Source organism: Perca fluviatilis, chromosome 13 (genome assembly GCF_010015445.1).
Source record: "Perca fluviatilis chromosome 13, GENO_Pfluv_1.0, whole genome shotgun sequence".
NCBI lineage: Eukaryota > Metazoa > Chordata > Actinopteri > Perciformes > Percidae > Perca > Perca fluviatilis.
In genome coordinates, this window is record NC_053124.1 from 32,486,693 (window position 1) to 32,503,543 (window position 16,851).

The 16,851-nt window shown below is 41.8% G+C and overlaps 2 protein-coding genes across 2 annotated transcripts in view; both read left to right on the forward strand.

Annotated features, from left to right (window-relative positions):
* The window catches only part of LOC120571114 (major histocompatibility complex class I-related gene protein-like), an 81,481-nt gene that overhangs the window by 32,496 nt on the left and 32,134 nt on the right, over nt 1-16,851 (forward strand). The window lies entirely within an intron of this gene.
* The window catches only part of LOC120571111 (H-2 class I histocompatibility antigen, Q10 alpha chain-like), a 29,577-nt gene that overhangs the window by 3,643 nt on the left and 9,083 nt on the right, over nt 1-16,851 (forward strand). Inside the window, exon 2 of the mRNA XM_039819798.1 lies at nt 1,690-1,962. Within this exon, the coding sequence (XP_039675732.1) occupies nt 1,690-1,962 (273 nt within the window). The remainder of the gene's footprint in view (nt 1-1,689; nt 1,963-16,851) is intronic.

Below are 16,851 nucleotides of genomic sequence, written 5' to 3' on the forward strand. Positions count from 1 at the left end.
AATGAAAATGTCACACCTGAAATGAACTCCAGACCTTTTATCTGTCTAATTGATGATGAAATAATGAGGGAATAGCCCATACCTGCTCATGAAACAGCTTTTGACTCAATTGTCCAATTACTTTTGGTCCCTTGAAATTAGGGGACTATGTATGAAAATGTGTGTAATTCCTAAACCCTTCCTCCAATTCTGATGTAAATACCCTCAAAATAAATGTGAAAGTCTGCACTACAATTTCATCTTGATGATTTATTTTCAAATCTATTGTGTTAGCGCACAGGGCCAAAAATATGAAGTTTGTGTCACTGTCCAAATATTTCCGGACCTAACTGTATATCTGCGACCAGAAGGGAGCGGCTTGAACTGATGAATGATTTTTCCACAGGTTTTAACAATCTTCCCCAATTTGTTCTGTCAATAAAGGACTTGTAAAATAGAGTGAACATTTTGTTGTCAACAACAAAACAAAATAATGAAGTTTCCTAAGAAAATACAAGCGTTGTTGGCCCTTTTTGAAAACTGCATTAGCACACTCATCCCAGGATAATTTATGGTCAATGATAAGACCGACATATTTGTACTCCATCACTAGCTCTACCTCCTCTCTTATCAGAGTCAGAGTGGGTGAAAGACCAACCAAATCAAAGACCAACTCTTTGGTCTTGGACGTATTCAAATGCAACTGGGAGGCTTCACACCAGTCAGCAAATTCATGCAACACTGGACCATGTTCAGTTTCATCTCGCTCCAGTAAACTAATCACAGCAGTATCATCTGTAAATTTAATTATATGACGTCCAGGATAACTACTGCAACAACAGTCAGTGTACAGTATATATAGCAATGGTGACAAGATACTACCTTGTGGTGTCCCAATTGAAGTGAAGCGGACCCCAGATAATGTGTTCCCCACCCTTACTCTTTGTGGCTGCCATCTCAGGAAGTCCAAGATCCATTTAATTAGTGTTGAGTTTAGCTGAAAATTGTCTCTAAGTCTGTTTGCTAAAATTTGTGGGTGGATGGTATTGAATGCTGATGAAAAGTCTACAAATAAAACGCCAGCATGCGTTTTACAACCCTCCAGGTGTGTATACAGATAATTTAAAAGCACTGCAATGGCATTGTCTGTCCCCCTCCCAAATCTGTAGGCAAATTGTGGAGGGTCGAGGGCATGTCTACAGGAGTTAGTGATGTGTGTTTTAATGATGACAGATCTCATGAAATGGCGTATGTATGACACGCCAATTCGTATGCCATTATGGCATGTTATCAAGACACATATTCACTTTGTAGCGTGTTTATCAACATTGTTTGGCCTCCATTGACTTACATTACCTTGCAATTGCGTGTGAATTTATGCCGTAGCGAGTAGTATGAAAGGGCGAAAATCCGTGTAGGGAGGTTAATGGGTAAAACACAGGACTTTCACCCAGGAAATCAGGGATCGTGTCCCGTGTGTCAAGTTTCCTTTCCACGTGTCACTTTTCCTAAACTCAACTGTCGCTTTCTTTTCACGATAACGCCACGTGGCGTGTATGTATACGACCGCTGTATACAGCGTAGACATCCACGTGGATAGCTCAATGTAGGATAAATTATTTGGATGGAATAGGTCTCACTAAATCTACTGGTGCTTATCTTCCTTGTCTAATACATATCTGTCTGTCTTTCTGCCTGTGTGACTCTCAGAGATTCATTCCCTCACTTACATCTACACGGCCTTCTCCAAACCTGTCGGACTCCCGGGCATCCACGAGTTCACAGCCATGGGTCTGCTGGACGGCAGGATGATCGACTACTTTGACAGTGACAACCAGAAGAAAGTACCCAAACAGGACTGGATGAAAGAGCGACTGCCTGAAGATTACTGGGAGAAAGGCACCCAGTCCCGCCAGAGCAAGCAGCAGTGGTTCAAAGTCAACATCAACATTGTGAAGGAACGAATGAGGCAGAATGACACGGGTAAGATTCATCCATGTGTTTCCTCTATGTTGATTTTGTAGTGGCCGCCCGCCATGTCAAAATTTCTGCCACCAAGGTATCAGAAATAGGGCAGACGCACACCAGGGTTTCCAGAGCAACTGGAACAGTGACAGGACGTCATCACTCGCAAAGTCATGGCAACCAAATAAACAACAGGGAGAGTTCATTCACTTAATTTTAGCGACGAAAGCCATGACATGAAATCCACACTCTGCACTACAATTTCATCTTGATGATTTATTTTCAAATCCATTATGTTAGCGCACAGGGCCAAAATTATGAAGTTTGTGTCACTGTCCAAATATTTCCGGACCTAACTGTATATCTGCGACCAGAAGGGGGCGGCTTGAACTGATGAATGATTTTTCCACAGGTTTTAACAATCTTCCCCAATTTGTTCTGTCAATAAAGGACTTGTAAAATAGAGTGAACATTTTGTTGTCAACAACAAAACAAAATAATGAAGTTTCCTAAGAAAATACAAGCGTTGTTGGCCCTTTTTGAAAACTGCATTAGCACACTCATCCCAGGATAATTTATGGTCAATGATAAGACCGACATATTTGTACTCCATCACTAGCTCTATCTCCTCTCTTATCAGAGTCAGAGTGGGTGAAAGACCAACCAAATCACGCTGGTCCCGTGAAATAAGACAGCTACAGTTTATTGGAAAATAGCATTGTTGACACTGAATTTGGGGAATTTACTGTTTATCAGACCCCAGATGAGACAAGAAGCTAACGTTAGGTGACGGTCTCTCTGCGACACGCTGTATTAACGTTACTGTTTTAAAACAAAAAATTAGTGGCAGTGCATACCGCTCAAAACCAACATGAAAAACTTAGCTAGTAATGTTCACTTGTTGTTAAACTGTGTAAAATGAGCGGTGACGTTGAATCACTGGTTTCAGGTAATGGCACCCTACGGTACCATCTATTTGCTGGATGGTTTCAAGATAACGGTCGATAGCTAACATTAGCAGATAAGTCCATTGACAGCGACGTTATTGTTCATATTCTGACCCCTGCCGTAGCTGAAAAAATTCTAGAGGAAACACTGGTCTGGGACTGGCCCCTACCGTGCCCCTCGATGAAAAAAAGACACTTGCCACTGGGCTAATCAACTTTTCTGGGGGAAACCCTGCTAACCACAGATTACTTTTAAATGCTGCTTTTCAGTCTGGTGTTAAGGTCCTCTTTAATGTTTAACCAGGAAACCTAGAAACCCACCTCAACGTCTTGTCCGGCCAGTGGCAGAGTGGCAATCTGGAGAGTCTGGACTTTTCCAGGTGGGGCGGTAGTGTTTCGAGGCTGCGAGGGTCGGTCTGATATGAGTATGTTTATTTGATTAGGACAATGCTCATTAATTAACATTTCTCACATGTATTTGTGAGAAGTTTCGCTGTCCTGAGTTGAAAGATAGCCTATTTTACAGCTTTATTTAACCATATTTAATCTCTCGCGTTTTCGGAAATTCCTGGAGATTGGAAATCCGCCGCAGTCATCCCTCTCTTCAAAGGGGGAGACACCCTTGACCCAAACTGCTATAGACCCATATCCATCTTACCCTGTCTCTCGAAAGTCTTCGAAAGCCTGGTCAATAAACAGATCACCCACCGTCTCGAATCCCATCGTGTATTCTCCGCTATGCAATCTGGCTTCTGCGCTGGTCATGGCTGCACCACAGCCACCCTTAAGGTCATTAACGACATCACGGTCGCCATTGACAAAAAGCATTACTGTGCAGCCGTTTACATTGATCTGTCCAAGGCCTTTGACTCTGTTAACTATCATATTCTCATCAACAGACTCAAACACCTTGGGTTTTCCCTTGACTGCCTCGCATGGTTCAGTAACTACTTTTCTGATAGGGTTCAGTGCATTAAATCTGAGGGCCTGTTGTCTGGACCTATGGTTGTCTCTATGGGGGTGCCACAAGGCTCGATTCTCAGGCCAACACTTTTCTCCCCCTACATCAATGACATGGCTCTTGCTGCCGGGCCTTCACAAATCCTTAAGCCCTTAATTAAACCCTGAAACTCAAAACCCTTATCCCACTAACTACCTTTTAAAACACGTCTGGTCCGGTTTGGGTGAGCATGTGAAAGCAGCGTTGTCTCGGGCTCCCGCACCAGCTACTTTGAAAATTTACTTTTTCCTTAAGACCCCAACCAACTGAGAGTGGAAGAATTAACGTTAGAACCTTGAACACCCTAGAGAAATGTCAAAAGCATCAAAAGCGCCTAAAAAGAGTGAAGCAGACGCCTCTGCTGCGGGCAACAGCACAGCGCTAGCTAGCATAGCTAATATGCTAGAAGACCACAGAGCTAGCATCGCAGCCGACTTCAAGGCAACATTCGCTACTCTGGAATTGAGACTCGACAAGATGCAGACAACGATAACAGAACATGGTCAGCGAATGGTCTCATTGGAATCTCATGCGGAGCTGCAAGCCCAACGAATTCAAGCACTGGAGGAGAGGTGTGTTGCATTAGCAAATAGCAATGCTAAGCTAACAACGAAGGCTATCGATCTTGAGAATCGCAGCCGCAGAAATAATATTAGAATAATCGGCCTCCCAGAATCACTCGAGGGACCTAGACCCACAAGTCCAACTCCTATCTGAAGTACTTGGCGGCCAGATCCTCCAGTCTCCTCCTGAATTGGACCGGGCACATAGAACGCTCACTGCTAAACCACAACCCGACTCGCGGCCCAGACCGGTTATTCTTCGCCTTCATCGCTATCAGACCAAAGAGCTGATCATTTGGGAGGCCCGTAAGAGACGTGGGAAACTTCAGTACCGATGGTCACCAATCCAGATCTTCGAGGACTACACACCAGAAGTCGCCGGGGAACGGGCTAAATATCGAGCGCTGATGGCCGATCTCTACAACCTCGCTCTTTGGCCAGCGCTTCTCTTCCCGGCCTGCTTACAGATCACTCTGGAGAGCGGAGCGAAGAAGAGGTTCTCATCTCCCGAGGAAGCCACCACCTTCGCGGCCAAATATCAACAGGCCCCGTTGCCCAATTAGTGTGACTGCTATTTTATCTGCGGCTAATGTGGACCATGCTAACCTTGCTCCCTTACAGGAAGAGCTGCTTTCGTATTGGTAAGTCTTACGATTAAGACGGGAACCCGCTGAGCCTTAGCACCCATCACTTTTACAAGGACGATATATTAAGTGAGCTATTGTGCTTATTTCAAAGAGGCTTAAAGACTGGTTGGACTGTGGGGCCTAAGCTTGATGTTTACCATTTAACTGCTGTGCCGTACTAGCCCTGTATCTAGCCCAGCGGGTTCAGAAGCTGATGTTGGGTATTACACTTCACTTAACTCTAATTTGAAGTTAACCAAAGAATATAATAGCTTGTATTGTTTTATTTCATATTTAAGTTAGAAAGTTGCCAAGCTAATATATGGTTATAAATGATTATTATGATGGAAGGGGTACTACCTCTGCAGTCCACTCAATGTTTATTTCTAAGTAATTAATACCCTGTATTTTAGTTTTACTCAACATTTACTTTAAATTTTTTATTAATCACATTGTTACCTCTGGATCACTGTTGGTATTCATACTATCTTGATATCTAGAATCTAGAAAAATGTGTTCAAGGTTCACGTTCATTAATATAGGGGTCCCAACGGGCTCTTTATAACTGCAAGAGCTGGGACAAATAAAAGAAAAGAAGGAAGACGACGCAGAAAGGGAAGTATGACTACTTGGGTTTAGTTTGGATAAATAGGGCAAGGGAGAACGGATGGGGAAAGATTTATTCACTTGATTTTGTTTATTTTGAGTTCTGTGCTATGTGGGTATTCATTTTACATTGAGCTATTTCTGTACAGAAGATTTCACTTGCGGTTTGCTGCTTGCTCCTTGAGACTGACCATGGCTAGTGTAACCAAGGGGGGTGCCGCTGGCGGACGGGCTGTGAGGATTAGCTCACTAAACACTGGTGGGCTAAACGCTGCAATCAAACGTACAAAAGTTATGACCAATATCAAAAGCCTAAATGCGGACATAATGTTTCTTCAGGAGACGCATTTACAGTGCCTTGCGAAAGTATTCGGCCCCCTTGAACTTTTCGACCTTTTGCCACATTTCAGGCTTCAAAACATAAAGATATAAAACTGTAATTTTTTGTGAAGAATCAACAACAAGTGGGACACAATCATGAAGTGGAATGAAATTTATTGGATATTCCAAACCTTTTTAACAAATAAAAAACAGAAAAATTGGGCGTGCAAAATTATTCAGCCCCTTTACTTTCAGTGCAGCAAACTCTCTCCAGAAGTTCAGTGAGGATCTCTGAATGATCCAATGTTGACCTAAATGACTAATGATGATAAATAGAATCCAGCTGTGTGTAATCAAGTCTCCGTATAAATGCACCTGCTCTGTGATAGTCTCAGAAGTCCGTTTAAAGTGCAGAGAGCATCATGAAGAACAAGGAACACACCAGGCAGGTCCGAGATACTGTTGTGGAGAAGTTTAAAGCCGGATTTGGATACAAAAAGATTTCCCAAGCTTTAAACATCCCAAGGAGCACTATGCAAGCGATAATATTGAAATGGAAAGAGTATCAGACCACTGCAAATCTACGAAGACCCGGCCGTCCCTCTAAACTTTCAACTCATACAAGGAGAAGACTGATCAGAGATGCAGCCAAGAGGCCCATGATCACTCTGGATGAACTGCAGAGATCTACAGCTGAGGTGGGAGACTCTGTCCATAGGCCAACAATCAGTCGTATACTGCACAAATCTGGCCTTTATGGAAGAGTGGCAAGAAGAAAGCCATTTCTTAAAGATATTCATAAAAGTGTCGTTTAAAGTTTGCCAAAGCCACCTGGGAGACACACCAAACATGTGGAAGAAGGTGCTGTGGTCAGATGAAACCAAAATCGAATTTTTTGGCAACAATGCAAAACGTTATGTTTGGCGTAAAAGCAACACAGCTCATCACCCTGAACACACCATCCCCACTGTCAAACATGGTGGTGGCAGCATCATGGTTTGGGCCTGCTTTTCTTCAGCAGGGGACAGGGAAGATGGTTAAAATTGATGGGAAGATGGATGGAGCCAAATACAGGACCATTCTGGAAGAAAACCTGATGGAGTCTGCAAAAGACCTGAGACTGGGACGGAGATTTGTCTTCCAACAAGACAATGATCCAAAACATAAAGCAAAATCTACAATGGAATGGTTCACAAATAAACATATCCAGGTGTTCGACTGGCCAAGTCAAAGTCCAGACCTGAATCCAATCGAGAATCTGTGGAAAGAACTGAAAGGTCACGGTTCCCAAACCCCCCCCAACCTCACTGAGCTCGAGCTGTTTTGCAAGGAGGAATGGGCAAAAATGTCAGTCTCTCGATGTGCAAAACTGATAGAGACATACCCCGCGCGACTTACAGCTGTAATCGCAGCCAAAGGTGGCGCTACAAAGTATTAACTTAAGGGGGCTGAATAATTTTGCACGCCCAATTTTTCAGCTTTTTATTTGTTAAAAAGGTTTGAAATATCCAATAAATTTCGTTTCACTTCATGATTGTGTCCCACTTGTTGTTGATTCTTCACAAAAAATTACAGTTTTATATCTTTATGTTTGAAGCCTGAAATGTGGCAAAAGGTCGAAAAGTTCAAGGGGGCCGAATACTTTCGCAAGGCACTGTATGCAACTCTGACCATAGAAAATTGAAAAGACCTTGGATTGACCAAACTTTTCACTCCCAATTCAATGTAAAAACAAGGGGCACGGCCATACTAATCCGGAAAAATGTTCATTTCACCTCAGATAGAGTAATGTTGGATTCGAACGGTCGCTATGTTATTGTTACCGATACGTTATACGGGAAGCAGGTAATCCTGGTATCAGTCTATGCTCCCAATTGGGACGACCATAACTTTGTGAGTGCACTGTTTGCCACCATTCCAAATTTAGATTCTCACCTTCTGATAATGGGAGGGGACATGAACTGTGTGATTGATGCAACATTGGACAGGTCTAGTCAACGATCAACCTCAGCCATGAAAATGTCCCAGGCTTTTTCCACATTTATGAGCCAATATGGATTGGTGGACCCATGGCGATTTTCACATCCCTCTGTAAGACAATACTCTTTTTTTCTCCCATGCACATCGTTCATTTTCACGCATAGACTACTTCTTGATAGATAAAAAACTCATTCCAGCGATCGTTTTCGCTCAGTACTTGCCCATAACAGTGTCGGATCATGCCACCGTGGTCTTAGACCTTCACTTTAGTATGAAGCCGAAGGGATTCAGACATTGGAGGCTAGACCCTCTCTCGCTGGCAGATGCCAACTTTTGCAAACATATTTCTGAATCGATCACTTTCTTCTGTGAAACCAATAAGAATGATGAAACCTCCCCGTCCACATTATGGGACACTCTCAAAGCCTACATAAGGGGTAAAATGATCTCTTTCATGTCACATACAAATAAATTGCGAAGATTTCGGCAGAAGGAGCTGGGGGAAGCCATTGCAAAACTAGATAACTCACTCACGTCTGCAAATTCACCGGATCTATATAAAGAAAGAATAAGACTCCAAACAGAACTAGATCTTCTTCTCACTTCTGAGGCTGAACAGCTTCTCCTTCGCTCTCGGGGGTCGGTGTACGAACATGGTGACAAAGCTGGACGCCTTTTGGCCCATCAGTTGAAGGCGAAAATAGCATCTAATCAAATTACTCAGATAACCGATGAATCAGACTCAATAACCTCTGACCCGGACAAAATTAATGACATTTTTAGATCATTCTTCTCCCAACTATATGCCTCAGAGTCCCTCGCAGATGAAAACCAACTAAATAACCTTTTCGAAAAATTGGACTTACCGAAAGTGTCACCCGAGGACAATCTGAGACTAGACGCGGCTCTCACTCTCTCAGAAATTAAAGAAGCGATACAGTCAATGAACAGTGGCAAATCCCCAGGCCCCGACGGATACCCGGTCGAGTTCTATAAAAAATTCTCGGATCAGTTGGCTTCACTATTTCTCGAAATGTTTAACCACTCGTTTAAAAATGGCACCCTGCCGCCCACTCTTATGCAGGCTTCCATCTCCCTAATTTATAAGAAGGGTAGGGACCCACTGAGCTGCGCTTCTTATCGACCAATATCACTTCTCCCGGGTAGATGTTAAAATACTCGCGAAAATCCTAGCTCAGCGATTGGAATCTGTCATGCCCAAAATCATCTCAGAAGACCAGACAGGATTTATAGGGGGAAGACACTCATACTCCAACATAAGAAGGCTTCTCGATGTCATCCTCTCGCCACCCTCCTCTAACGTCCCGGAAGTAATAATATCCCTTGACGCCGAGAAGGGGCCTATCTCCTCTTTTCCCTGAGACAGTTTGGTTTTAATACTAACTTAATTTCATGGGTCAGATTACTCTACTCCTTTCCCTGTGCCTCTGTTTGCACAAACAACCAACGCTCTACTCCGTTCCCACTCTTTCGGGGAACACGACAGGGGTGCCCGCTATCCCCGTTATTATTTGCGCTAGCGATTGAACCACTATCAGCTGCTCTGAAATTGGAGGAGGGACTTGGAGGGATTGAAAGATGGGGAATAAAACATCAGGTTTCGCTATATGCAGATGATCTGCTTCTCTATGTAAGTGACCCTTTGGTAAGCATCCCACATATCCTGACTCAGCTAAACTCTTTCGGTTGTCTGTCCGGACATAAGCTAAATATCTCTAAAAGTGAATACTTCCCAATCAACCAATTGGCTGTAGACATATCACCATCAACTATACCCTTTAAAATAGCCAACACAGGATTTAAATACCTTGGCATTACAATTACACGATTACAAAGATGGAATTACCTGCCGTTGTCCTTGGCTGGTAGGATACAAATTATAAAAATGAATGTGTTACCGAGATACTTGTATGTTTTTCAATGTCTGCCCATCTTCCTTCCCAAGTCCTTTTTCACAGCCATAAATGACATTATTTCATCATTCATCTGGGCTGGTAAACAACCAAGGGCAAGTCGTGCACTACTTTGTAGGGATAGATCGGCTGGGGGACTGGGTCTACCCAATCTAATTGGCTACTACTGGGCAGCTAACGTGCATAAGATCATATCTTGGTTTACTTCCCCTCAACCCAGTTGGTGTCAGAGTGAGTCAGCCTCCTGCTCCTCGTCGCTGTTAGCTTTAACGTGTAGCGCCTTGCCCCTCTCCCCGTCGAGCTTTACCTCTAATCCGGTTGTTATTGGAACTCTAAAAATTTGGACGCAAATAAAACGCCACTTCGGATGGCTCACCCTCCCTCTAGCGACTCCTATTTGCAATAATCACCTGTTCATCCCAGCAAAGATGGACCCCCGAATCTCAATTTTAGAAAACAATGGGCTATTGGAGACCTGTTCATTGATGGTATATTTGCGAGCTTCAACCAATTAATCTCTACCTTCAATCTACATAAATCGGACTTTTTCCGTTACTTCCAGTTGCGGGATTTTGCGAAAACACACGCCACGTCATTCCCACAGGTACCTACACCCAGCGGGATGGACCTGGCTCTCAAGGCTAGAACCCTGTCAAAGGGCCATATCTCCTATTTTTACAATTTGTTGTCCCCAGCCAGTGAATCTATTTTACATAAGATCAAGATGAGCTGGGAGTCAGAACTCCAATTGAATCTCTCCATGCAATCTAATGCATGACTATTCTTTACAACAATCTCAGATATATTATGGATAACTTTAACTCCAACTCCACATATCGCTATTTTCGGCAACCCCCAGACGACCTCCGTGCCACAGCCATTCAAAATAACGTAATTGCCTTCGCCTCTCTTATTGCTCGCAAGAGAATCCTGCTACTGTGGAAGTCTCCCCAACCACCATCAATCAAAGTCTGGTTTCATGACATTTTAGGCCTTTTGAAACTGGAGAAGATCAAGTTCTCACTTAGAGGGTTATCTGACAGGTTCTATACTCAGTGGAGGCCACTACTTAACTATCTAGATAGGCTGCCAGCTCGGGAAGTATCTTTGTAGAGTCCCACTGCATGGTTATATACGTACTATTCCCTTTGTTCCGGTCCGCCAGTGGCAGATACCCCCACGACCTGTTCACCCTAAGACACATCAAAATAACAGATAACTTGCTTTGATGACTGAGGAGTAAGCAGCTACTGATTGATACTTACTTTGTACAGTTAATGATCAGCACTAGCACCTTGCATGGATATTTTTAATTCTTACTGTATAGGTGTATATAAATGTATGTACAAGTACACAACATACAGTTTTATATATAGTTTTTTTTTTTATACTTATTCATGGGGAGGGGGGAGGGAGGCGGGGATATTGTTCATTTAAGTTCATAAAAAAGGAAAGATATTGTCATCATGTATGCAATGCAAAAAATTTTGCACTTGACAAATAAAAGTTATAAAAAAACAAAAAAAAAACACGTCTGACCAAGCTCCTGTCCGATCACTGCATGTGCTAACATCTTTCATGTATTAATTTTGAGTACCCTATCGCTTTGAGTACCCTAACCCTATATTGTCTCTGACAAACCCCATTGCACATTTGCACATATCGGTTTACACGCTTTTGCACCTCGTAACTAACCTGACTCCGCCAGATGGATCGCTTCGCATTTGCTCGGCATATCCATCTGGGAACTTTCCGTTGGAGAACTTTTGGGCAGGGGCGAAAATACTGGTTAGCTGATTGGATAAACCATCTGTTGGGCCAAATCAACCAATCAGATCAAACTCTTGCCGAAACCAGTTGTGAGAAGAGCAACAACATCTTTTCCTCTGAGACAAGCCTCCGAGAAGTGCCGTTTTTTTGCTCTTCTTTCAATGAAGGAAAACTTTCTAATTCAGGTTCAAACTTGCGCGATAGCTACGCTCATCTCATCCGTGGAAGCTGCCATGTTGTTCAGACTGAACAGTCGCTTCTCGTTGCGTCACACCTAAACCCGCCTCCAAACCAACGCTGATTGGTCAGTCATTTGGGCGAACGGCTCCAAATTTTCTCTATCTCAAGATGCCAGACTGATCTGCAGGTAAAAAACTGGAGCTCGCGAGATCAGGACAGTCTCACGAGGCTACCTCGTACCTGTCCCAGGATACAAAACTGTATTTACTGTTGCTACACCTTGTGATTATACAAATTTTTCTTTTTTTTCTGTTGCACATCTACTACCCTTCTCTACACCTAATTCGCCATTCAGACCACAACCTGCACTAACTATACTTCGACTCTTTACTACATTTCAGCATTTAAATAAATGTATTTCTGTATTAAAATATATTTCACTATGCTTGTTCAACATTACTAGCTAGTCCACAATCTGCACTAACTGTACACTGACTCTCTACTTCATCTCATCATTTAACATTCATATAGACTGTATTTTCATGTATGCTGTGTTATTCATGTTTCTACCTCACTACCCAAATATTTGCACTAATTGTATATTGACTCCTTACTATATTCAACATTTTGACAGACTGTCTGTTCATGTTTACTGTGTTATTACTGATCCACAACACTAACTAGACTACATCTTGCAATAATGGTATATTGACTTCACTACTTCCCAGCACTCATATAGACTATCTATATATACTGCGTTATAACTGTTCACTGGTTCCACATCACTATCTTGCCCACAACTTAATTTTTTGCACTAACTGTACTCAAACAAGCGATTGCGCCTGCTTTAAAAAGTTAACTAGTCGCAAGTTTGCGGTAAAATGTAGTTGGGTTGTCGAGGTCAAAACACTATATAGCAGCTGTGAATCAAATAAACGTATTAATAATAATAATAAATTGAATTTATATAGCGCTTTTCATGGACTCAAAGTCGCTTATTATAAATAATGTTGTTATGTCAACACTGACAATGTTTGCAAAAATGTTTGCTGCTTCAACCCAGATGTAGGGATGGGCGATAGAGACGATATGCAATATAAACAATACCAAATTGGCCTACGATAGAGATTTTAATTATATTGCACTATCGCGATAATTCATGTTGATGACGCAATCTACCCGCGAAGTTTAGAGCCACGAGCTGCAATGCGTCATCGTCATCTTGAATAAACATGGCTGAAAGCAAAACGAGGAGCTGGTGAAAAAGGCCGGTGCAACATCCATTATTTGGACTTGGTTTGGATTTAAGCTGCAAAAACGGAGCTGTGGTTGAGCAGTACCATGGAGCCTTTCATCAGCCTGACAATTCACTATAACGGACGATTGGAATCTTGGCAGCCGGTGTTTGCAGACGTCGTACTTCCCCGCTGAATGCGCGTGTGTGTGTGTGTGTGTGTGTGTGTGTGTGTGTGTGTGTGTGTGTGTGTGTGTGTGTGTGTGTGTGTGTGTGTGTGTGTGTGTGTGTGTGCAATGTATAACTATTATCAGACCGGCCCACCGGGAAAAAGTCCTGAGCTCCCGGTTTTGTGTGTGTGTGTGTGTGTGTGTGTGTGTACAAGTTTGGAGAATAAAGTAGTAAGTGGGCTTCTTGTGAAGGACATTACTGACCATCTACCAGTCTTTGCCATATACGACTGCAATCATAAATTAATGGAGGAGAGAAACATTAGATACAGAAGAATAAGAACTGTTGAAGGCGTGAATGCATTCAGAGCAGATCTCATGTCTCACGATTGGAGTGATGTCTTACAGGCCAAGGACGTAAATACCGCGTACGATACATATCTTGACTCCTTCCTAGCACTTTACAACAAAAGCTGTCCAGTCATGCAAAGCAAATGGAAAAACATAAGTAGGGATAAGCCTTGGCTCACCAGGAGTAAATTGACTGCATGTAAACCAGGAGTATATTGAAAAAAGAACATTATGTAGAAAGAATTAATTGAATATACAGTGCCTTGCGAAAGTATTCGGCCCCCTTGAACTTTTCGACCTTTTGCCACATTTCAGGCCTCAAACATAAAGATGTAAAACTGTAATTTTTTGTGAAGAATCAACAACAAGTGGGACACAATCATGAAGTGGAACGAAATTTATTGGATATTTCAAACCTTTTAAACAAATAAAAAACTGAAATATTGGGTGTGCAAAATTATTCAGCCCCCTTAAGTTAATACTTTGTAGCGCCATCTTTTGCTGCGATTACAGCTGTAAGTCGCTTGGGGTATGTCTCTATCAGTTTTGCACATAGAGAGACTAACATTTTTGCCCATTCCTCCTTGCAAAACAGCTCGAGCTCAGTGAGGTTGGATGGAGAGCGTTTGTGAACAGCAGTTTTCAGTTCTTTCCACAGATTCTCGATTGGATTCAGGTCTGGACTTTGACTTGGCCATTCTAACACCTGGATATGTTTATTTGTGAACCATTCCATTGTAGATTTTACTTTATGTTTTGGATCATTGTCTTGTTGGAAGACAAATCTCCGTCCCAGTCTCAGGTCTTTTGCAGTCTCCATCAGGTTTTCTTCCAGAATGGTCCTGTATTTGGCTCCATCCATCTTCCCATCAATTTTAACCATCTTCCCTGTCCCTGCTGAAGAAAAGCAGGCCCAAACCATGATGCTGCCACCACCATGTTTGACAGTGGGGATGGTGTGTTCAGGGTGATGAGCTGTGTTGCTTTTACGCCAAACATAACGTTTTGCATAGTTGCCAAAAAGTTTGATTTTGGTTTCATCTGACCAGAGCACCTTCTTCCACATGTTTGGTGTGTCTCCCAGGTGGCTTTTGGCAAACTTTAAACGACATTTTTTATGGATCTCTTTAAGAAATGACTTTCTTCTTGCCACTCTTCCATAAAGGCCAGATTTGTGCAGTATACGACTGATTGTTGTCCTATGGACAGAGTCTCCCACCTCAGCTGTAGATCTCTGCAGTTCATCCAGAGTGATCATGGGCCTCTTGGCTGCATCTCTGATCAGTCTTCTCATTGTATGAGCTGAAAGTTTAGAGGGACGGCCGGGTCTTCGTAGATTTGTAGTGGTCTGATACTCCTTCCATTTCAATATTATCGCTTGCACAGTGCTCCTTGGGATGTTTAAAGCTTGGGAAATCTTTTTGTATCCAAATCCGGCTTTAAACTTCTCCACAACAGTATCTCGGACCTGCCTGGTGTGTTCCTTGTTCTTCATGATGCTCTCTGCGCTTTAAACGGACCTCTGAGACTATCACAGAGCAGGTGCATTTATACGGAGACTTGATTACACACAGCTGGATTCTATTTATCATCATTAGTCATTTAGGTCAACATTGGATCATTCAGAGATCCTCACTGAACTTCTGGAGAGTTTGCGCTGCACTCAAAGTAAAGGGGCTGAATAATTTTGCACGCCCACTTTTCATTTTTTCAGTTTTTATTTGTTAAAAAAGTTTGAAATAGCCAATGAATTTTGTTCCACTTCATAATTGGGACCCACTTGTTGTTGATTCTTCACAAAAAATTACAGTTTTATATCTTTATGTTTGAGGCCTGAAATGTGGCAAAAGGTCGAAACGTTAAAGGGGGCCGAATACTTTCGCAAGGCACTGTAGATCCACAGACAAAGAAATCAAATATAAAAGATACAAAAACAAACTAACAACCATAATAATAAAAACGTAAAAAGGAGTATTTTGATAATAAACTTGAAATCACTAAAAACAACACTAAGGGAACATGGGATATATTAAATAAAATTATCAGTAAAAAATCAACTGGTACCACATATTCCAGTCACAACGGAAAAGTTGTCGATTGACATGAATGCAGTGGCAGAAGGTTTTAATAAGTTTTTTTGTAACAGTAGGCCCCAATCTGGCAGGGGAAATTATCAATGTTCCTGAAAAAAGTGGGAGAGAATGAGGTAATTGAACTTGTAAATAAATTGAAAAACCAAAAATCCATAGACTGGAATGGGATAGACATGACAATAGTAAATGAAGCCATTTCAGACATCGTAGTACCTCTGGCGTGCATCTGTAACCTATCATTCCAATTGGGCTGTTTTCCTGACAAAATGAAAACAGCAAAAGTAATTCCACAGTTCAAAGCCGGAGATGAAAAATTATATACAAATTATAGACCGGTCTCACTCTTATCTCAATTTTCAAAAATACTTGAAAAACTCTTTGTTGCAAGACTGGACTGCTTTGTGGAAAAACATAATCTATTAATTGATTGTCAATATGGATTTAGAGAAAGAAGATCAACATCGATGGCTTTGATGGAACTTATGGAAAAACTTACAGGTGCAGTTGATGATAAGAAGTTTGCAGTGGGAGTGTTCATAGACCTCAGGAAAGCATTTGATACCATAGACCATGATATTATGTTTTAAAAAATGGAAAGGTTTGGAATCTGAGCTGTAGGTCTGGAATGGCTGAAGAGCTACATCAAAAATAGGAGACCGTATGTACAAATGGGAAATGCCATGTCCAAGTTAGTTAACATCACGTGTGGCATGCCACAGGGTTCGATAATTGGACCAAAATTATTCATTATGTATATAAATTATATTTGTAACGTGTCCAATATATTGAAATATGTCATTTTTGCAGATGATACTAACATTTTTTGTACAGACAAATGTTTACAAAAGCAAATGGACAAGGTGACAGTAGAACTAGGTAAATTGAAACTGTGCTTTGATGTAAACAAGTTATCTTTAAATTTGAAAAAAACAAAGTTTATGATTTTTGGAAATCACAAAACACATTTAAACAACTCATGTAAGCATAAGGATAGAAACTGAAGAGAGAGTTTATGAACACATCTTTCTAGGGGTAATAATTGACCATAAAATCAGTTGGAAATCACAAGTAAACCATGTAAGATCCAAAATTTCCAGAAGCATTGGGGTGTTGAGTAAATTCAGACACTTCC